At 36.0% G+C, this 24,334-nt stretch overlaps 1 protein-coding gene across 4 annotated transcripts in view; it reads left to right on the top strand.

The window, feature by feature from the left end:
* MSRB3 (methionine sulfoxide reductase B3) overlaps positions 1-24,334 on the top strand; it is a 179,374-nt gene that overhangs the window by 101,258 nt on the left and 53,782 nt on the right. For all 4 annotated transcript variants that reach the window (XM_070789357.1, XM_019960873.2, XM_019960874.2 and 1 more), the window contains one exon: positions 2,784-2,812. In XM_070789357.1, the coding sequence (XP_070645458.1) occupies positions 2,784-2,812 (29 nt within the window). The remainder of the gene's footprint in view (positions 1-2,783; positions 2,813-24,334) is intronic.

Here is a 24,334-nt window from a genome sequence, read left to right as displayed (position 1 = left end):
TACCAGGCTCCTCCGTCCATGAGGTTTTCCAGGCAAGAGTACTGGAGTGGGGTGCCATTGCCTTCTCTGTTTGTAAGGCTAGTAACTGGCTAGTATGCATATGCGTGAAAACACACACACACACACACACACACACACACAAATGCATGCACTTCTACCTTAAAGTTATACAAAACTGCACATGCTCTCAATATGGGATGCATCTATCTCTGTTCTACTTCATTAAAAAAAATACTAATCATAATCCACTAAATTAATTGTATAATCCACTCATGGGTCAACTTGTGATTTAAGTTTGGAAAAACTCTGCACAGTTGTTGGGTGGTGGTGATAATGTGATCAGATTAATGTTTGGAAAACACCTGGCAGCTGATTAGATGATGGGTTGGAAGAGAGGCGGGATACTGGTTATGAGATTGTTGAGCCAAAGTGTTGGTTGCTCAGTCGTGTCCGACTGTTTGCAACCCGATGGACTATAGCTGGCAAAACTCCTCTGTCCATGGAATTCTTCAGGCAAGAATACTGGAGTGGGTTGCTTTTCTCTTCTCCAGGGGATCTTCCTGACCCAGGGATCAAACTCTGGTCTCCCACATGGCAGGTAGATTCTTTACCTTCTGAGCCACCAGGGAAGCCCTAGATAGGCCTAAAGGTGGTAAGAATGAGGATAGAGAGGAGGGGGAAGGTAGTACAATCAACAGGTTTGGGTGACTAGTTAGATATTGGGGGTACAGAAGAAAACTAGAATAGCATCATCATTTCTGGCTCAAAAGGATAGGAAATAGAGCAGGAGAATTATATTTGTGGGAAAAGAAAATGAATTCAGTTTAGTATGTGTGGCATTTGAGGTCACAGCACAATGTTCAGGCAGGATTTTAGTGGGAGAGAGGCTTAGTAAAGTGGGGACTGTAACAGGGCTGTTGGGTATTAGGAAGCCATTGAGAAAACTTAGCAAGGACAGATCCTCGTGGTTCACAGAGGAACTATGTTGGGAGGTGAGGAAAGGAAGATGTGCAGTAAAGGTTAGAGTCTATCCTCTCAGTATACTCACTTGTAAAGCCAGGAAGAAAAAGGGATAACAAGAATATGACACAGGTTTGAAGGAGGGTTTTAAGTTAATTCTGGAGCTCTTCTATACATAAGGGAGGAGGAACCTGGGGAGACTCAGATATTGAAGATTTAACAGGAAGAAGGAGCAATTGCTGTAGCCTGGTTTCAGGGGAGATGACAGAGTGCCCTTTCGGACATGAGTGTAGGTAATGTTAGCAGGAGGAGCACCTCTTACACAGGATGCATGGGGAGGCAGGGATTTCCCTTTATAGACATTTGTTGACATACAGACATTTCCCGTTATAGGCATATGCACCAGGCAGTAGGCCGATGCTGTGGCCGAGCACTCTAGTAAGGCATAGTCTAGTGGAGAAGACAGGCAAGGAGACCAGCAGGACAACGTGTGGTGAGTGTTGCCGTTTAGAGTTATGCCCAGAGATGTGGGAAACAAAGTGGGCATGACGCCAGACTTTCCAGAAGAGGAGAGGACAAAAGGTAAAAGAAGGTTTGCACCTGAAACAGGAATCAGGGGCACCTGAGAAAAGGATCGAGCTGAGGACGACAGTGGGGCCAGGGTTTGAGACAGATACGAGCCTGGATTACAGCGGTGGCTGTTGATAACCATGGTTGTAATAATCCTTTTTTTGTGTTTATGATTATTGACTTTGTTGAAGGCTCAGCTGAAACTTTATTTGGGAATACTTGAGAAAACGAATTTTTATGTCAAAGGAACCTGCTTCTTGCTTATCCTTTCCCCTTTCCTCCTTTGATGACTTTTCTTGAAGCTAATTTAGGTAAAGAAAGCCACCACTTCCAAAAGTGCTTTGGTACCCTGGCGTAATTTCAAAGAAATCTCCTTTCCCACTTAGTTAACTACATTTCCTCAGGAAAAAAAAAAAAAACTTCTCTGTCAATGTAACATCCTTTAACAGGACTCCTGCTGGTCGGTTCTTGTATCTTGCTGTGGCAGCTGTGAACATATATACTATTGATTGTTAATGTGTGATATAAATCCAACTGGAGCATGCCCACTAATTGGTTTGAGAGCTAGATATAGACAATGCTGTCTTATAGTAGCTTGTGTAGATAGGCCTAGTCACAGGGTTAATTCTGCTTGACAGCACATCAGCAGCATCTTGAGAGTAATTACCCAACAGAAGTTTTCCCACAGCCAGACTGAGAGCTTCAAAGGCTTCTGAATTTACAACCAGTATTAACCTATATCTGAAACATCATGTTCCCACAAGGGCTCAGATTTTTTTTTCTCCTTCTTATTAAATGTATGGGGTTACTAGGTTCATTTACTCTGTGAAGAACTTAGTGAAAAATTACTTGATTTTGAATAATTGAAAATCTTTAATAATAAGTAAAAAGAATAATTTAAAATTTGAGAGTTTTTTAAGTTGCTTTATATATTACTGAAAAGTTAATCTGTAAAGGTTAGCTGCCTTTTTTTTTTGTTTTACAAAATTTATTCTCTTTCTCTCTCAAAAAAATGCTGAAAAGTTAATATCTTTTCCATACTGTGCCATCTCTATGGATATATACATGTTTAGAGGACCTAAGGTTATACATGCACTTAAAATGGTTAAAATAAATATGTATTTACATTTTAAAAAGCTATCTTACTTGTAGACCAATGTACTGAAATCTGTAACTATTACATCTTTCCCCCTTCTTAAGTTACTGTTTAATAAGCAAGTTTTATATTGTAAAAAATTTCTTTCCCTTTGCAGGTCAGAAACCAAATTTGACTCCGGTTCAGGTATGTTTATATTAATAATGTTATTCTGAGTATATTTTATTTACATTATTCTCTGAGGAGTAATTCATCAGATCAAGAACCATTTTGATTTTAAACAGACTAGGCAGTCTCTTTTCAAAACATGAACCCCACCTCAAAGCAGGACTATTGACTGTTTGGAATCATAAGTTATTAAGATGTTCACTTTGGGATTCTCGATGGTTCTGAAATAAGTACTAAAGGCTCTCTATCTGCAGAGTTTCGTTTTAAAAGCAAAGGTGAAGGTCATAGATACTCATTGCTAAAAACAGAATGTTATTCTCTCAGTGGACAAAAATCCTGAATAATTTGAAGGCTCTCTGCAAGTGACTTGTCATCACATATGGGTAATAGATACATTTAATCCAGCAAACTGTGAAGGGTTTTAGCCAGTAGAAATAGAGATTTGTCTATGACTTATTCATTTGTTAAAATTTGTTTTGCCAGGGATGTGGGTGATGGGAAACGAAGGTCACCTTAAGTCATCGTTTCGGCTCTGTCAAGACAAAGTTTACATTCTCACAAACAGTGGCATGTCAGCCTCACTGGGTGTTTTCTTCTCATTAAGCATGAATATAGCTATATAATCCTTACACTTGACTGTGTCCTCATGTCACTAGCTGAGATTTTCGTGCTCCAGAGTTTCTGACGGTGTTTACGATTAAAGGACCAAAATTACCTCATGTTCAGTACAAAGGAATTATGCCTTTTATCGAAGTATTAATAGATAAACATTAATTTTCAATTCCAGAAGAAAATAATTTGCAGAAAAATATATAACTCATTGAATTTAAAAGTAACATTCTTACTCTGGTTTGAGTCCAGTATGTTTTAACTTTAAAAAAAGCTTTTGTTTGTTATGTTCACAAAGGAACCAAGGACTGTACTTTTTGAGGGTGATGTTAAGGAGCTGATATGTTTTTCTTCTTCAAAAACTGTATCTTTTATTGTATGGCTTAATGAATTTGTTCAACTTGGCGTGAGACCCTTTAAATATGACATCTGTACGTGTGCGTTAACAACTTCACCCAATTTAAGAACTGTGATATCAGAAATCTTTCCATTCTGTGTGCTCTTGAGCTTCTGAGTCACATGTGACAGTGATAATAGAAGGTAAACATTTCTGGTTTACAGTGTTGATGATGTGGAGACTAAAGGCATGATGGCATGGTATCCATTCTTTTGACCTTTTTTTTTAATTGATTCATAGGAGTAAAATAGGGTAAAATATTCAAAATAGGGTAAAAAGTCTTTGTCATTTTTAAATAGTTTAAATATTCAAATATAATAAAAGAGAAATGGAAAAAAGTGAGGATTAATTTTTACATAAAACTGCCTTTTTATCATTGCCAATCAGCCATCAAATACTTACTAAAAATCCCGTTGATTATGGTCAAATCCCTTAAAAATCAAGTCAAAAACTGGGTTTAGCCTACAGGATCTGGAATATAACTTTTAAAAATGAAAAAGTCCACTAGGTTCATTTTGAAGGCAAAACCTGGAAATAGTGTATAAAACTGAAATATTAGGCAGCTATTGTCAAAGTTAGAAAATTTATGTTAAATTTTCAAATCCAAATTAAAGTGTGCTGCTAAATTCCTGTAGTGAAGGTTAGTATTTATCATGAAAATAGTTATAACATCTGTACAGGCACACATCTTTCACTCTTGTGACCAAAGATTTTGTTCATGATTCTTATTTTTTCTAAGTCTTAATTTTTTTTAAACATGTTTCATGCACAACATCTGCCTGTCTCTGAAAGCTCCAAAGTTTTGTGCTCTGAAAAATCTTACAGGGAATATGATTAAATGTTTATTTTTTCTTTTAATTTTGAATCTAAATATGTCATGGAAAGAATTCAGATGGTTTCAAGTTAAGAATCAGGTAATTCTTTTTTTTCTTATAAATTCTTTTAGCTTAATATCAAAAGAAGGGATCATGACAAAGAAAGCTAGAAATGTATTCTTTGGCATTCTATAACATGCGAACCTTGGTTAGAATAAGGTAGCATGTTGGAACAATTAAATATATGACTTTAATAGGTTCAGGTTCTCTATTGTTCATCAAATACAGAAAGTAAACTAGCTCTGTTTAATGTTGTATACAACTGTAACAGTGTTCCTGACAAAGTAAGATTTTTAAATGAAGGAAGATGCTGATCTTACTAAGAAAAAGAAAAGCTCTTAAAAAAATAAATAGTGTGGTCAATGACTAGCCATAAAGGAAAGAATTTCAAAGTAAAAAAATATATATATATATATGTGTGTGTGTGCGTGTGTGTGTACAGTTTATTTGGGTCCTTCAAGTAAAGCACCCAACTTATGCAGCTTACTGCATATTTGCAGTTTGTATAAATGAGTTTCAGGCTGTAGAGTGAGATTCAGAAGGAAGGAAGGAAAGTTTTCATTGTCAGAACATGGTGAAAAATGTCACTTTTTAAATATATATATAAAATGTCACTTTTTAAATGATCAGCCTAGGAAGTGTTTTAATTTTTTCTTATCAAAGTTGTATAGATTTTTTCTATGAAAGCAGATTCACAAACAACTTTGCACATTTAAAGTTTAAAAAATTTTTAAATGAAAAAGTTTCAACTGTATATAAAAATAGAGGGTATAGTATAGTAAGCACATACGCATTCATCATCTAGCTTTTACTGTTATCAATACTTTGCCTTTTGTTTCAGTTTTCTGTTTTTGCTTGAATTATCTTAAAGTGAAATACATTTCATGTGATTTTTAAAACCTGAAAATTATGAATTGTGTTGACTTATTGAAATAAGTCAGTTATTTTTCTGAGGTTTTCATTTATCTCAGAAATTTGAGTCACATACGAATTCTTATGGAAAGGATCTTGACATTACCGTGTCCACATTCAGTTGGAGATTTTGGAAGTTCTATTCATGTGGTGAAGGTTAAGAAAAAATCAGAAGGTGCTGAATTAATTCTAATCTGAGAACCCCAGAATTGTTCTGTTCTCAAGACTAATTTGATGCAAACTTTAGCTACCGTCTAGCTGTGTCCTCTATGTACCGAGTTGTATCCTGTTTAACCCCCATTTCTGTTTATAACCCAGTGACCTAAAGGTGAGCTTTGCCAATTGAGAACAATCAGCCTACCTTGTTTCTAAAGGAGTTTTAAGGGTTCCATTTTAATACTGTTTCCTAGTTAATGTACTAATGTTGCTTGTCTATGATCCTGAGTAGTTGGTGATTTTACTAATAGAGTAAAACAGACTTCCTTTTATGTTCAGAAGTAGCAAGAGGCAGTGCTCTTCTCCCCACCTCCCAAGAAGGGAAGTTAGTTGATGCTGGAGGAAGCAGAACACTGAGTTTCGTGTAGTGATTAAACATGAAAGCCATATATCAAACCTCAGGAGAAACATGCTTTTGAAAGAGGCAGAGAACTGTGGAGCATATTGCGTGATAGGCTATGTCAACAGAGCCCTGGAGGTCAGTGTGTGGATGCAAACCAATTAAATAAAGACCTTACTGGCTTTGCTTTCTATCATCTGGATGGGGAGAATCACAAGTTAACATGCACAGGGCTGAAGTGTAAACTTTGCTTGAATAAGCTAGGCACCTTTGGAAACTTCATTAACTCTTTCAATTCACTACCAAGTTTGGTTGGGTTTTGTCTTGTGTGTTGTTGTCGTTTTTTAAAAATTTAACCCAAGTCCTTCTTAAAACAAAACCCAGACTGTATGCTCTCTTGGCCTTTCCGTACATACCTATCAGCAAAGGTGCCAGTGATGAGCAGAACGGAAGACAAAGCAAAGAATGCATTGCTGAAAAGATCAAAGTTGGCTGTGTAGTCAAATTTCAGTGACGTGAGCATGTCTTTTAAAAAACAACCCGTTTGGAAAAGCAGAGCTCTGGCAGAATAACTGGAAAAAGATGTTTTTTCTCATCTCCTGAATTCTGGGTATGAGGAAAAGATATAGTTAGAATTTACTAGCTACTACATAACATCAGGATATTGTTATTTCTGTTCTATTAAAATAGTTTTTTGACCAAGAAGAACATGAAACCTATAAGTTAAAAACTGTATGGTAAGGACTTCCCAGAGTCTTACATTTTGTGGTCCTCACCTTCTCAGGCAGTGTTTGGGTGAGAAAATGAAATACCAAGTTAAATGGTATAGTTTCATGGTCCATAAACATTCAAAACAAAGATTTTTTTTTTTCCTGTAGAGTCATGTTGGCTGAGAAAGTGAATAAGCTTATGTTTAGTGGTTGTTGATTCTGGACTGCTCGGAATAGCAGTACTAAGGAAATGGGCTCATAGAACACAGCAACTCAAAGGTATAAGATTTCATGAAAGCAAATTGTGGAGGATTAAGAAACCTAATGAGCATGGTTTAGTGTGGAGAGTGGAGGAGAGAGCTCACTATTAAATAAAGTCCAAGAGTGTACAAGGTTAGGAGATCCTAAAAGACACGATAATAAAAGGCACAACAGAATATAATTATCCTGAAAGAGAGAGAGAGGAAAAAAAACCCAAAAACCCTCAAAAGCTCCAGGGAACAAAAAGCGGCTAGTGTCGCTTTTAAGATCTGTAGTTGAAAAGGAGTCTACACCAGGGAAAGGAAATCAAAGAATATAATCAGTTAAAGCTTGAGGCAAAAACATATGGGTGGTGAAAAATAGAGTGGGCTGTTAACAGTGGTCACTAAATTAAGGAAAATAGGGAATTTGAATATAGAACTAGAATTTTGAAAGTTTATTAGCAAATGAGACAATCTGCCTAACATAGTAAGCCTTTCTCAAGAAATATTAATAAGGAAAGCATTTTCAGATCTTATAAATATGAGAATATGTTGACAATATCATTTTACTCCTACAAATCTATTTGTTATCTTAGATTTCTTATTTTTGAGGTTCTCTTTACAGTGAAGAGCCAGGAAATAAAATATAAATCTCTGTAAGAATATTGAAGTCTGTCTTTGGGCATCATTCAACATATATTTATTAGGCATACTACATGCCAGATGCTGATACTCTACCTCTGAGCAGAGGGGATACAATTCCTTCTCTCATAGACTCTTAGCTGGTTGGTCTGTTATACAAATTCACATGAATTTCTTTGCATATTTAGCTGAGAAGGGCTACCGAGGTTAAATTTAGATCCAGATGGTGTGCTAAAGAACACTTGATATTTAGATATAAGCTAATATATTTTAAATTTTGTTAAATTTACCTTTCTTTACTTTGTTCAAAGCATCTCACTGCTTTCTACCTTAAAGAAAACACTTTTAAGAGAACAACCTAATAATGCTAATGGCTAGTGTTTAGTTTTTCTATAGCTTTTAATAAGGAGTGACATTTCACATTTGATTATCATTAAGAGAGATTAACTTAGAAGAGAACAATGACAAATGTTTGTGAATACCATTCTCTTCACTTTTATTTATTTTTTAATTCGTTCTTTTACTGGATCATATTCAAGGTTGGCCTGGAAAATCAGGCAACCTCCTCTGTAACAATCTCATGGGATTGTGTGGAATCACTTAGAGGGGACATAGCCCTTCATTTACCTTTTACAGACTAGAGACCAGGAAGCAGTTGGGCCTGGTGGCAAAGTACTGAGGTGCTGGAGCAGATAAATCTGAGTGAAGATTTATCTCTCTTTACTTCTAATAATTTTCAATTGGTTTTCTTGGATTTCATGTATAATCATTATGTCATAGACTTAAATTTTGTGCTTTCATTCCTTCTAATTTGCAATTAAAGCATTTAAAACCATAAATTTCCTTCATCAAAGCTTTAACTGACTCCGAGATTTTTTTAAATCATATTTTAAGTAGCTGCCGTTTTGATTTTCTTTTGGACACACTGATTATTTAGGAAAGTGTTTTTTTGAACTTCCAAACTTTCTACTTGCTACTTTTGTTTAGTAATTTTCAGTTTCATTGCTTTGGTGGTCAAAGAATGTGACCTTATTACTTTTTTACTAAGTTTATCGTTCTGTACTTACTAGATTTTTATCTTGGGGCCTAGTTGGTGTTTAATTTTTATAACTCTTCTGTGGGTGATTTGAAAACTATATTCTCTGCAACATAAGGAGTGTGATACATAATTATTAGATCAACCCAATTCATCATTTTTACCATTATCTGTTTGTTTTATTCTACCTGACAAAGACTTTGAGAGGAGAGATAATTTGTCATTCAGTGTTTTTTCTCCTGAATTCTGCCTCCTTAAGTATCACCATCTCTGTGTTGTCTGCTCTAGGTACTCTATATATTCTGGTACTTGCCATCTTGCTCAGGTCACAGATTGCACTTGTCCTTCTGTAGAGAACATTATTCCAGAGCAGTGCTCGTTGAAATGAAAGCTGCTCTAATTAGTAAACTTCTTGTTGTTGTTCAGCTGCTAAGTCGTGTCTGACTCTTTGCAACTCCATGGACCGTAGCCCACTAGGCCCCTCTGTCAATGGGATTCTCCAGGCAAGAATACTGGAGTGCGCTGCTATTTCCATCTCCAGAGGATCTTCACAGTCTAGGGATTGAACCCGCATCTCTTATATCTCCTGTAATGGCAGGCAGATTCTTTACTGCTGAGCCAACAAGGAAGCCCAGTTAAGAAACTTATGTTATTCCAAATTTATATGTGAAGCAAGAAGCTGTTTTACCATTGTAAATACAAGTGTTTTCCTCTTCCCTCTTGCCCTTGATACCATAACTTTATCAGGAAAAAGGCTCTGCCCCATTATATGATGCAAACCTTTGTTTTCTCCACTTAGCATCCTCCCCTACTTCTCCATCTGTCTGGCAAGATTCTATTTGCCTTTTAAGGCTCAGCTCAGGCATCACTCCCTCAATTAAATATAGTCTTCCTTAACACCTCCCCAGAAATTCATCATCCCTTCCACTGTACAAACACTGGATCTTGTATTTATATTTACTATAGCATTTATTATCTGCTATAATTATTTGTGTGGATCCCTCTTTCTCTCCAAGTCTATGACTTTTTTTGAAGGCAAGAATCATGTCTTATTCACCTTTACAAATTTGGTATCTGGTGTGAGATAATTAGTTAATAAACAAAAATGCAATGAGATTGGGAGTCTTTGTTCTGTTTTCCAGCTGTGATCGAAATGCTTAACTAACGACCGAAGATTTATCCTCCCCTTTCATGGTGTAGAGTTGTTGCTGGAAAGTGGCTTCTCAGCCAGAGATTACAGTTTCCAGCCCCTTTGCATCTGTGTGGGGACATATGACTAATTCTCCCAGTGGAGTATATGTCATTTCTGGGCTAAGTGGATTAAGTATCCAATAAGCTTTCCCACATCTCACTTCCCCTTCTGAGGTGACATCAGGGGTATATGTTGAACATGATGGCATCACAGTATGGAAAGAGTCTTGGTTCCTGAGTCATACTTGGAAGAGATCCACTCAGGAGAGCTCTTCATCCAGGAACATCTTCATTGGCCTTTATGTAGAGGGAAATAAACTTTTACTGTAATAGGCCACTAAGATTTTGCCATTGTTTATTCGGGAAGCTAATGTTCCATACCCTGAATAGCCCAGTGCCTAGAATATTCCCTGGTAAAAGTTAGTAGTCACTGATTACTTCTGATTAAATGATAAAATTAATGGCTATGGATTACATTACCTGTTAATAACCTAAAGAAAGAAAGAAAGTGAAGTCGCTCAGTTGTGTCTGACTCTTTGCAACCCCGTGGACTGTAGCCGACCAGGCTTGTCTGTCCATGGGATTCTCCAGGCAAGAATACTGGAGTGGGTTACCATTTTCTTCTCCAGGGGATCCTCCTGACTCAGGGATTGAACCCAGGTCTCCCACATTGGAGGCAGACGCTTTAACCTCTGAGCCACCAGTAACCTAAAGATGATCCTTTAAACTAATGATCTTACAAATATAGTATACTATGTTCTGTGTGATCACTGGGCCCGTCAGTTAGTGATCGTCACAGTAACAAAGTGTGAAAGGATACCATAAGAAGCAGTGACTTAAAGCAACAGTAGTTTATTTGTGCTCACACATCTACGGCTTGGGTGGGAGTTGGTTGACATAAACTAGTCACAGGTTAGGTTCAGGTCTGCTTCACAAGTCTTATCATTAATGGTAAAAGAGAAGGCAAGCCCCACTGTGCAAGCACATTTCAAGTCTCTGCAGCAGATCTGGTAGTATCCCATTGACCAAGCACGAGGATGTTCAAGCCAAAAGGAAAGAAATGGAAAGAGCATGTTCTTCTCACTTGTCATGTGGTGTTAAGTATTCTGTCATCCCTCTAGTGGGCAGAACTGTCGAATCACATGGTGAAGGCTGTAGAGATAGGAAGGGAAGAATAATAGAGGCCCCAAATTGAATCTATCACAGGAGAACTTTATGTCCTTCAGTTCAGTTCAGTTCAGTCGCTCAGTCGTGTCCGACTCTTTGCGACCCCATGAATCACAGCACGCCAGGCCTCCCTGTCCATCACCAACTCCTGGAGTTCACTCAGACTCATGTCCATCAAGTCAGTGATGCCATCCAGCCATCTCATCCTCTGTCGTCCCCTTATCCTCCCGCCCCCAATCCCTCCCAGCATCAGAGTCTTTTCCAATGAGTCAACTCTTCGCATGAAGTGGCCAAAGTACTGGAGTTTCAGCTTTAGCATCATTCCTTCCAAAGAAATCCCAGGTCTATCTCCTTCAGAATGGACTGGTTGGATCTCCTTGCAGTCCAAGGGACTCTCAAGAGTCTTCTCCAACACCACAGTTCAAAAGCATCAATTCTTCGGCACTCAGCCTTCTTCACAGTCCAACTCTCACACCCATACATGACCACAGGAAAAACCATAGCCTTGACTAGATGGACCTTTGTTGGCAAAGTAATGTCTCTGCTTTTGAATATGCTACTAGGTTGGTCATAACTTTCCTTCCAAGGAGTAAGTGTCTTTTAATTTCATGGCTGCAATCACCATCTGCAGTGATTTTGGAGCCCCCCAAAATAAAGTCTGACACTGTTTCCTCTGTTTCCCCATCTATTTCCCATGAAGTGATGGGACCAGATGCCATGATCTTCGTTTTCTGAATGTTGAACTTTAAGCCAACTTTTTCACTCTCCTCTTTCACTTTCATCAAGAGACTTTTGAGTTCCTCTTCACTTTCTGCCATAAGGGTGGTGTCATCTGCATATCAGTTATTTAGTAAAAATATTTTATAGAGTTAGCGTGATTATATTTTTAAGTGAATCCAATTCCTTCTATGTAGTTGCATCATTTGGTAACCTAACTTCAGATGTGATATTAATGGATATATGATGATAGAAATATTTATATTACATAATGCTTTACCATTTGAAAAGCATCTAATTAATCTTATCGTTTGAGACTCACAAAAATCTTTGTAAGATACAAAGGGATATTTTTACCTTTCTGAGATACAGTAAGGTTTACTGAGTTGCTTAAGTCCACATAAGTGGTAATTGGCTAATCTAGGACTGAACTTCAGGTCTTCAAGTTGCAAGAACTGTGTCCTTTTTGTTAGATCATAAGATAGTTATTTTAATGAGCAACTTTTGTTTTAAAGTTTTCTATTATTAGCTTTTTGTTTTATATAATTACTATGTATACTATTATATATTATCAAATTTAATCTTTTTTCAAATTAAACATAATATGTTTATAAACACACCTTAAAAATACCAAGTATAGTACAGATTTATAAATGATTACAATGTGGCCATTAGTAGGCCACTGAAAATGTTCCTGGCAGTTTCCCAAGAGGCCTGAAATATTAGTATCAGTTGCCTTGGTGAATTTTCTGTTTTCCAGTATCTAGTCTTAAAATTTTAGACTCAGAAACGTAGATATTTCAATAGCTCCCAGGGATGGACTCATGTGGACAAACCCCAAAGATGGATGAATGAAACTAAAATTCAGATATATTTGTTTACAATGAGAAGTCTAATTTTCACATAGCTCAGAATACTTACATCTGTACGATCATTGCCTTTTTTCTCTAGTCAAGCTCTATAACTCGCAAAATTACCATATGAACTCACTTTATCAATTTGTCAAAATAAATCATTCATGTTGGGCCTGAAATTTCCTTACTATTATATATTATCACCCTAAAGGCAGACCTACATAGGGAGTCAGATCATGTCCAGAAAGTTACCCTGTTGCACACAGAAGAATGTCAACTTAAAAACAATGCACAACCTAAGAGTTGCGAGTTAAGCTTTATTTGGGGCACTATGAGGACTGCAGCCCAGGAGACAGATAGCTCAGATAGCTCTGAGAGACTATTCCCAGGACCTAGGGGGAAAGGACATATATATTATGATTTTGGTAAAGGGGAAATACATGCAATCAAGCACTTTTTGTTTGTTTGTTTTGTAGAAAGTTTCTGCTGGTCCTGTGAAGCTTTTGCTAGTCACAAGAAATAGTCGTCACCATGAAGGATTTTAGTGCTTTTCTAGATATGAAGAATTGGGCTCATAAAATCAGCTCCTGAGAATGTCTAACTTTCTGAAGACCTGTCCTACCAGTTTTTCTCTGAGCACAGAGTGCCTCATTTCTGCTCTTACCCTGAACTCCTTCAAAGGGTGTTGAACGTCAGCAGCTGCAGCAGCACATGATTTAATCCCTGTGGAGGCAGGTGGCAAGCACTCATGGCAAGTGCCAATTTGTGGTTGACAAGAACAAAGTTTGAAAACAGACAAATTGAATGTTTAGCTTTATGAGTTAAAGGTACCATGAATTATCTGTCTCAAAATAGGAATGGTCCTGGCCATTGAGACTTTATTTGGCTCTCATTGGCTTCAACTTCATCCATCCATCTGCTCATGCATCCATACAGAAGATAGTTTTGCCATTAGACTTGGCAAACATACTACAAATCTGCTACTTAAGACTTTGTTTCCAAGTTCTTGGAGCAGGAGACCATGGGTAGTAGCTTTAGAACTTAAAATTTACAATTTAAATGTTTTTTAGCTATTGAAGCGTATATTAAAATTTTAATGGTTTAACTCACCACTTCAGCATACTAAAATAAAGATATAGACCAACGTCAATATATAGGCCAAGATAGAGGCCATTTCCTTTACCCTAGAATGTTCCCTCATGTTTTCCTTCAGTCAGTAACTACTCCCCAGAGGGAACCACTATTCTGACTTCAGTTATCATTGATTAGATGTCTATTCTCTAGCTTCATATAAAATGGAATCATACAGTGCGTAGTCTTGCATGTGATGCATGCATGTGTGCTAAGTCGCTTCAGTCACGTCCAACTGTTTGCAACTGAACCCTCATCTCTTATGTTTCTGCTTAGCAGGTGGGCTCTTTACCACTAGCACCACTTTGGAAGCCCATTGATATCTTTTCTCTATACTATGTTTTTGAGATTTACCCATGTTATTTCTATGGGCTTCCCATATGGCTCAGTGGTAAAGAATCCACCTGCTAATGCAGGAGACGCAGGAGACATGGGTTCGATCCCTGGGTTGGGAAGATCCCCTGGAGAAGGAAATGGCAACCCACTCCAGTATTCTTGCCGGGAAAATCCCATGGACAGAGAAGCCTGGCAGTCCGTGGGGTTGCAAAGAGTTGGACATGTCTAAGTCACTGAGCATGTATGCCTACATGTTATTTCTAAGTACCAGGAGCTATTACCGAGTAGTATAAGTTGGGAAGCTTATTTTGGCCCAGTTCTGGCTACCATTCATGCAGTTGTGTTGGCTGTGTGTAGTCTCTTGTTTCTAAACATTCTCAGGTCCAGATTACTGTTGTTAATGCATTGAGCCAGTATGTAGACGCTTTTGCATTGATTCTGCATGATCAGTCAAATCATATGTGCATGTAGAGCACTTACTATACCTAAGACATGGTGGCGGATATATGAGTGTGACAGTTCCTGCCCTCATGGAGCTTATAATCTAACTGGAGAGATAAGATACATATACACACACACTAAGGTATCTGTAGGTGTAGGACAATATGAGTGGTTCCAGTAATAGAGTCATAGTAGAATTTAGAAGAAGGCGGATTACTTTAGGCTATGGTGATTGATCAGGGAGGTTCCATGTTGAAGGCAAGACTTGGGTCTTTAAGGCTAGAGTTTAGATAGAAATAAAGCCAGTCAGTCAGTTCAGTCGCTCAGTAGTGTCTGACTCTTTTTGACCCCAAGAACCGCAGCACATCAGGCTTCCCTGTCCATCACTAACTGCTGGAGTCTACCCAAACCCATGTCCATTGAGTCTGTGATGCCATCCAACCATCTCATCCTCTGTCATCCCCTTCTCTTCCTGCCCTCAATCTTTCCCAACATCAGGGTCTTCTCAAATGAGTCAGCTCTCCACATGTAATGTTTACATAGATGTTTTCATAGTAATGTTTACATAGATGGTGGCTCCTAAGAGCCCTTGCGAAGAAAGAGTATCCACATTTTTCAGATGTGCAATTCAAGAGGTGGGATGGGAAGTGACCTGCAGGGGCAGATAGTGGGGCAGTGGGCCTCGTTCATCATCAGTGTTGCTGGACTGCTGCATGCCCCGTGCATGTCTGGGCAGCCAGGCCTGTGGTGCCCTCTTGGTCTCGGATCACAGACCTGCCATTTCTGTTTTCAGGCCTTGCCCAGAGGGAATGGTTCTCCCTCAAAGTTCTCAATTCAGCTGCTCAGTTGTGTCCAACACATTGTAACCCCATGGGTGCAGTATTCCAGGCTTCCTTGTCCATCACCAGCTCCCAGAGCTTACCCAAACTCATGTCCATCGAATCACCATCCAGCCATCTCATCCTCTGTCGTCCCCTTCTTCTCCTGCCCTCAATTCCTCCCAGCATCAGGGTCTTTTCCAATGAGTCAGCTCTTCGCATCAGGTGGCCAAAGTATTGGAGTTTCAGCTTCAGCATCATTCCTTCCAAAGAACACCCAGGACTGATCTCCTTCAGAATGGACTGGTTGGATCTTCTTGCAGTCCAAGGGACTCTCAAGAGTCTTCTCCAACACCACAGTTCAAAAGCATCAACTCTTCGGTGCTCAGCTTTCTTCACAGTCCAACTCTCACATCCATACATGACCACTGGAAAAACCATAGCCTTGACTAGATGGAACTTTGTTGGCAAAGTAATGTCTCTGCTTTTTAATATGCTATCTAGGTTGGTCATAACTTTCCTTCCAAGGAGTAAATGTCTTTTAATTTCATGGCTACAATCACCATCTGCAGTGATTTTGGAGCCCCCCAAAATAAAGTCAGCCACTGTTTCCACTGTTTCCCCATCTATTTGCCATGAAATAAAGAGGGAGATCATTTTAAATAATAAGTCAGTTGAAGGCAGACACAGAAGTGAAGGTACAAAATATATTTGAGGAACAGTAAGTAAACCAACTTGCCAGAACTGGAGGACTTTTGTTGAGGTCTAATGGTATACTTGAGAGTCTATTAGATTAAAGAATTTGGACCGAATTATGTGGATAATAATAATAGTAACAATTGCTAACTCTGCTTTTATATTGCTGTGTGACACATTGTACTTAGTGCTCTATATTTACTAACTTATTTAATCTATAAGAATTCTAATAATTATTTCCATTTTATAAATGAGTAGACTAAGGTTCAAAAGACTGGATATTTTACAGTATGAAATATTTTAAGGAATAAGTACAAATGTAGTAATAAGCAAGCTAAAATCACTTGCTTATTATATCAAAATTGATATTAAAATAATTTAAAATGACAATGACTTTTTAGTTCTTTTTATGTCTCAAAAAATGTTTGGTCTTGTCTTTTGTATTATAGAACTATACTATAGGAAAGAACATTTTCCAAGAGGTTATTTTGATTTTTGAATTAATTTTCCTGGATAGAAATCAAAGAAGAACAAATTAAAAGTAAATTTTTGCTTGATGACCACTTTTAGTGGATTTTAGTGCATTTTCAATATATATATTTTGGAGATTCAAATACATGTATCACTTAAGTGGTCAGATGGCCTATTTGGTATTCAAATACTGCAAATTAGTAACCTACCAGTTTAGTTGTACTGCTTTTTTGTTTTTGCTGAAATTGTGCTGTGCTGTGCTTAGTTGCTTAGTCATGTCTGACTTTTGGCGACCCCATGGACTGTAACCTGCCAGGCTCCTCTGTCCATGGGGATTCTCCAGGCAACAATACTGGAGTGGGTTGCCATGCCCTCCTCCAGGGGATCTTACCAACCCAGAGATCAAACCCAGGTCTCCCGCATTGCAGGCTGAATCTTTACCATCTGAACCACCAGAGAGGCCCTTTGTTGAAATTAAAGATATTTAATTGATATACACTAAAGATATACTTATTCAACAGTATGTTTTTACACAGTAGTACGGGGTAAGATTTGTTGAATAAGTGATGAATGAATGAATGATAAATGGACTAATGTTGAGTTTTGCAAAGGGAAGTATTTTTGTCACTTACAAGATAATGCAGAATATTTACCACTTATAAAAATCATATTTTTCTTCAAAAAATGTACCTATAAACTACCTTGCATCCAAATCATTCATGATATTGATGGAAGGCCATTATATAGAAGGTGAGAGATGTAAATAACAAGAAAATTTGCTAGCAACTAATATATTTTACAACAGAACATAGCAACACAAAACAGCAATGCAAAGACTTAAGTTTGAGTTTATCAAATTAGTAAGCCCCAGGCTCCCCAATCAATGAAAAATAGAGTTTGAGATATTATCCTGATAACATATTGGATTTAAATTCATTTCTATGCTACAATATTTTATCAAAATGAAGTCAATTTCCCCCTGGGTTGCTGCATACTAAAGTAAAAGATACTTTTACTATACAAATGAAAGGGGCATTGAAACTCATTCAAATGTGATACATTAGAGTTGACTTCGTAGGAATTTCTTCAAATTTGTCACATTTTGTGGCTTGCTTTATGTTAATTTTTATCTATATTTTTGCCTTTTAAATTATACTATATGAAAATGTACTCAATTTATTTTTTTATCATGCCTTGTTTCTTAGTTAGCAGTACTTCTTAAAATATTGTCTAGATACGTGTCTTTTGCTGATTTATTCATTTAGACATTTGTTGGTTTTTAAATTCTAAGTATTGTACTAATATATTTATTTTTCTAGCTGTATGATTTTATGTTTTTTAAGATTGTAGAAGAATACTGCATACTACAACTTAAAATTGCCTTTAGTTTCAAGTATGTGTGTTTATATATATAAGAATTTAAAATTTCCCCGCAAATCTAGTTTTAAAATTATGTGAAATTCATCCATGATGAAATACAATTCCCCCTTCCCAAATTTTCTGGGTAATTATCATGCATTTTATGTAACCTGAGGATTTTATAAAATTTTATGAGAATACAGTCATGTCAAAATACAGAAATTTCATAAATGTTTTGTTAAAATGATTCATATTTTTTTGTAAATGAATGAATGAATGAAAGGGAAAATATTAGTGTCAAGTGAATACCATTTTGTCAGTTTGGAAGTTTAATGTGTATGCGTGCTAAGTTGCTTCAGTCGTGTCTGACTCTTTGTGACCCTCTGAACTGTAGCCTGCCAGACTCCTCTGTCCACGGGGATTCTCTGGAGTGAGTTGCCATGCCCTCCTCCAGGGGTTCTCTGACCCAGGAATCTAACGCCTGTCTTGTATCTCCTGCATTGGCAGGCGGATTCTTGACCACTAGCGCCACCTGGGAAGCCTCCCTTGGAAGTTTAATGTAACCACACTCAATTCCAAAATTGTTGATTATACTCAGATAAAGCTTTCATGTTGCCTTAACCAAGCTATTTGTAAATTATTTCAAGATAATTTAGTGTCTAACAGAAACAACTTTCAGTGTAGAAATTAACTATAAACTACTGTTAGGATATTCTTACATGACTATGATAAACAGGCAACAGTCACCTCTCTCTGCTACCTGTTTGTTTTATAGTTAACAAGGCCAAGGGGGAGAGGCTTTTGATTATTTTGTTTGTGCGCCTGCACATACCTAAGGAAAAAAAAATCACAGATCCCAGTGTCAGTTTAATTATGCGACTGATTTAACTATTAATTCAACAGCTAGTTACTGATCACAATGTTTTAGTATTTGTAAACTTCTCAGTGGTAAGGGTGACAACAAAGTAATGATAAATGTATGTGTTTTCCTGAAGTAGGAAATTATAGAAATGAACAAAGATGCTTTGTTAGTAGGATTATTTTAAATTTAAAGATATGCAGCTTAATATTTTATTACTTAATAGGCATGACACTAGATTTGAGGAAAACGTTTAAAAACAACATTTAAAGACAACCATGCGTATTTTCACATGGTTAATTCTACTCTCTATTTTATAACCAATTTTAAAGGAAATATTTTTATGGTTTTTCAAAAGACTAATTTGTTTTGTAGAAATCCTGTCTTAGCTATTATTTTTTTTAATTACCTTTTAGAAATTCCCCAGTTTGAAAAGCAGTTAAACTAATTCTCATCTTTATCTTATAACCAGTTTATTAAAAAGTAACTTTTTTCTGTTCTTTCAAAATACTTCAGATTTATCTATTAGAAATCTGAAAGATACCATGTCTTACTTTTATCAAATGATTGATGGTAACTTTCTCTTATGATTTATTCTTCTTACTGCTAGATTTAATAATCTTTCTTTTTTGGCATGATTTTTCAAGAAGATATTTTCCCAATTCATATGAATTTTGATATATATGTTGTGTCAGCAAACAAGTCATGGGTCTACGTAACCAAAAAATGAAAGCATCTACATTTATCTGTTACCTGCATTTCTCACTGAGTTAATAGAATGGTTGTATATGGGATGTTCAGAAACAGGAAAGCTATGGTTTAGCAAATGTTTTAATCTGTTTCAAATAACTTAGCAGGGAAATCTGGTAAAAATGACATGATTAATGACCGAATATGATTAAAATATTTTCACATTCTGTTTTTAATGACCACTATCTTAAGCTTCTACTCTAAAATTTATAACCAGTAAAATATTACAGGAAAAATATATCATTCATAATATAATCCACTGGAAGTTGTGTTTTACCTTATCAAATTGTACTTGCTTTTTAGCCAAAACAGCATAAATTAAAAAGAAATTTCAACTAAAATATAGCTTTTGTGCTACTCTTGAATACATCCTTTGAAGTGTTAATATTTATTAGGTTAAGTTCAGCATAAAAGAACTAGGATTTTTGTTTTCAGTTAGGCAGGGTAGCATTTCAGTCAATATGTAATTTTTGCGTTTACTTTTACAACTAGGCAGACCTTCATCATTTGCAAATAAGTTATTTTAGAGGGTTTAACTATAAATGTTTTCTATGTATATAAATAGGTGGCAAATATAACTATTAATTTTGGAGTTTTGCCCATTGATTGTAGTTGTTCTGTCTTTTTTATCCAGAGATAATGATGTGTATTCAGCCTCTGTCATATTTACCTAGAGGAAGTCTTTTTAATCCCTCATTTTGCTCCTTCACTGAGGTTATGTGTAAATACTACATAAAATGGCAAATGGAAAAACGTCTGTTTGGTCTAAAGATACCATACATCTTAAACAAACACATCAGTCTGTCTTTTGAAAGCATAGTGATAGAAGTTGTGTTTGGTGGGAAAAGGAGGAGGATGGATAAGACCAAAGCAAAAATATGTTGCAAGCTATATGAACCAGTATTAAGTCCTCTTAAAAACTGGATAAATTTTTCTGATTGTGTCTACTTAAGGCAATCATGTCACCCCCATCCCTACACTGTTTCTGTGTTTCTTAATTTCTGTCACCACTGGTATACCATTTTTATAAAAACATATATTGATTTCTGATCAAATCTGAAGCTAATTTTTAATCCGATATCATAGTACAATTTTTTTTAAAACCATGTATATGAATTTATAATCCCATATAGGAAAAAATATGGTAATTTGTTTTAATTATTTCTAATTTGAAATTCCACAAAATGGAATATAATAACTTTAACTTCCTATCCTATAGAGTCTTTGGGGTTAGAGCCCCTGTTTAATTCTTCTGTTATATTTATCCCCGGCACAAAGCACAAATAGGTCACAAGTGATGACTGAATAAATGTCTACTAAACTAATGCCAAATGATTAGTCTTTAATGGCTTATATTTGGCTGACCACATTTATTATGCAAACCAATATATTTGGTATTGTTGCTGACATCTTGTCTTCTTTTTATTACACCATTGTCCTTGTCCTTTTCTCTCCTTTCCCTCTTTGGTTGGATTAACTACATTTTTACTCCTTTTAAAAAACTTCTCGTTAAAAGTTAGACGTAAGTTTATATTTATCTGTCTACCAGTTAACTTTAAGAAGCCTATTTGACTTTGTGTTCTTTGTTAATATAGGGAGTGTGTTAAATTCTAAAACCTCCATCTGGTCCTCCCAATGTAGGTACTTTAGTACTTTTGATTTGTCTCTGACCTCCGTGCCCTTAGGAGCTTTCCTGGTGGCTCAGATGGTAAAGAATCTGCCTACAATGTGGGAAACCCAGGTTCATCCCTGGTTCAGGAAGATCCCCTGGAGAAGGGAATGGCTACCGACTTACGGGATCACAAAGAACTGGACATGACTAAGCAACTAACACACAAACACACATACCTGTGTCCTTAAGCTGCCTTCAATCTGGAATTTTTGTAATATTTTTCATTATGTCTTTACTTTCTTAAAAACCATTTCTGAAGAATTTTATTAAGTGTTACAGCCATGTTGTGAACTGCTATTTAGAATTAACTATTTAATTTTACCTGTTTATTTTACTCATTACTGTTTCTTGGGTCCTGATCTTTCTTATATCTGTTTTCATTTTGCTATAGAACTCCTTTAGGTATTCTTTCAGAAATGGTTCTAGATAGCAAAGTATGTGAGGTACTTTATATGTTGATTATTTATTCACACATCTGATATCAGAAAGGATTCAAGGCAGAGACTGCATTGTGCAGTTTTTCAAGTTAGGAAGTTGATGAGGAGAATGTACGTGGTTCTAAGATCTTTGCGTGTGCTTCCATTAAGAGTAGACTTTTTATTTTTCTTTTATATGCTGAATGTTTTTAAAGGTGTGATTTAAAATTAATTATAACTTATTTGCTAAGAATTTTTCTCTTGGAGGAAAAAAGGACTTGTTACATATCATACAGTTAAAAATATGTACTTCAATAAATAGTTAATAAGCATCTTTTCTATGCAACAAATACACAGTATTGATACCCAGTATGTTTCCAACAAATACCCAGGATGTTCCATGTGGAACATACTACATACAATACTTGGTAAAATGTATTAAAATATGCATTTGTTCATGTTATAGTTTAAATTTGCCTTTATAACTCTGGAGTTTTGTTTTAAGAATATTTTAAAATTAAATATATGTAAAGTAAAATTTAAAGATCTGTTATTATCATCTTTAATCAGATTGGAACACAAGTTGTACAACTTTTAAAATACCATTATCTATTTTTGAGTTAGCTAAGTTAACAACTTAGCTAAGTTAACTTAGCTAAGTTAACAACATGTTACAGTAATTCAAGAGACGAGAGGGTTTCACTTTGCGTTTTTTACTTCACAAAGATTAACGTGGCAAAGAACTTTCACGTCAGTTTTGTTGGAAGTGAAGGAACTATCTATTTTGCAGATACATGTGATTTTAATGTAGACTGTATTTTCTGATATTTTTCAGCCTCATTTCATTGTTCCTACTTTTGGGTTTATTTGTGTAAGGCTACTGTAGAGCTAATGGATGACAGGATTATAGTGCAGCATTGGTATCTCATTTTAAAAGCATTCAGGGAGTTAGTTTGACACAACAAAGAATATAGTTTGAAAATGAAGGGCAAAGAACAAAGGGAGGTAGAGGAAAAATGTGGCAGTGTGAATAAATAAAAATAAAATACATGAAAATAAAGGCTGAATAGTCTGCACATTTTAAAGACTTAGTTTTCCTGGAAACTAGCCTTCCAGAAAAACTGTACCAGTTTATAGTCTCACCAGTTGTATAAAGTATTATCTTTTTCTGGTTACATTGGCCAACTCTTGAGTATTACCATCTTCCTATTTTCTTTACTAATCCGATAGGTGAAAAGTAGGATCTCATTGTTTTAATTTACATTTCTAATGTCTAGAGAGAGTGAACATTCTTCTTCTTATGTATTATTTATCATTTATAATTCTCTTCTGAATTGTTTATTAACTGTGTGTGTGTGTGTGTGTGTATCTGTGTGTCTGTGTGTATGGCTGGAAGTAAGAGCAGGGCTTGAGTCAGACAGACCATCATTTATATCCCGGCTTTGCCTTTTAAGCTTTGTGTATTTTGGGGCAAGTAATATAATCTCTCTCAGCCTAGTTTCTTCATTTGTAAAACAAGAATACTTATAATACCTATGTCAATGTTATGAAGACTAAATAAAATAATATATAGTTAAATCCCTCATCAAGTGTTAGGTACACATTAGTGATGCTATTGCTGATTATTAAAAGGGTAATGCATTTAATATTTCTCCCAATTGATTGCTTGATGTTTAAGATTTTTTTTCTCTACAGAAATTTAAAAAATTTTATTAGTAACATGTCAGTCTTTTCTTTTATAATGTTTACTTTGGGATTATGTTAAGAAAATTGTTCTTCACACCCTATCCTATAAAAATATAATGGAAGTATTTTTGAATGTGACTGAGCTATAAATTGAATAATTAATTTTAGTGACTCAGACTAAGAAGGTAGACTGATAATATGATTTTTCATTTCTCTGGGAAAATGTTAACTTTTACTCTTGTTGAAAAAATTCAGAAAACATTAATTCACATATTTAACAGATTATTATTAGTTTTTATCTTTTGGATTATTTGTATATTTACTTTATACAATACCTTTGCGTCCATTAGAAAATGGTGCTGTCCTTAGGTCAATGAATTAGATAAAGCCCCTTTCTCTACCCTCTACTTCACTGTAGCTGAGTGACTTTTCCGGGTCAGTGTGAGTACACAGGCTTGGGAGAGAGGGAAGCATGAGCTGGAGTTTCCACATGACTCTTCCACCAGATTCCTTTTGCACTGCCTGGATTTTACCACGTTATCTGATGGCCCATTTCCATGTTATCATAAAATGGCTCAGATTAATGAAATCAGATTAATTTTGAGGAATTAATGACTGATTTATCTAAAACCACTTGCATAATTTAAGTGGATGGAGTAACCTTTTATAAAAACAAGAAAAACCTTTTTATTTGAATATTGTGGGCAAAAAATAAGAGAGCAGTAGCACAAAGCATACAGCCCTCTATTCTTCTACCCTGATTATTAATTCAGTGTGTTCTTAAGGGTTGATTCCTTCCTCCCAGTAAATAGTGTTGTTAATGACCCATCTGAGGCCATGTCTTTTTGAATGTTTTTCTTGTTATGGGAAAATTGATAGGTATGATGTTGCGTCTCCAGCAAAATGTGCCTTGCAGAAGTCTCACCCTCTCACTATGCTTAATCATCCACGGTGCTCCTCTCTTACTTCTGTATTCTTCTGTAGCCTATTATTCATG

This window comes from Bos indicus, chromosome 5 (assembly GCF_029378745.1).
Source record: "Bos indicus isolate NIAB-ARS_2022 breed Sahiwal x Tharparkar chromosome 5, NIAB-ARS_B.indTharparkar_mat_pri_1.0, whole genome shotgun sequence".
Lineage (NCBI taxonomy): Eukaryota > Metazoa > Chordata > Mammalia > Artiodactyla > Bovidae > Bos > Bos indicus.
The sequence above is the reverse complement of the archived record's forward strand: the minus strand, read 5'-3'. Positions and strand labels throughout refer to the sequence as shown.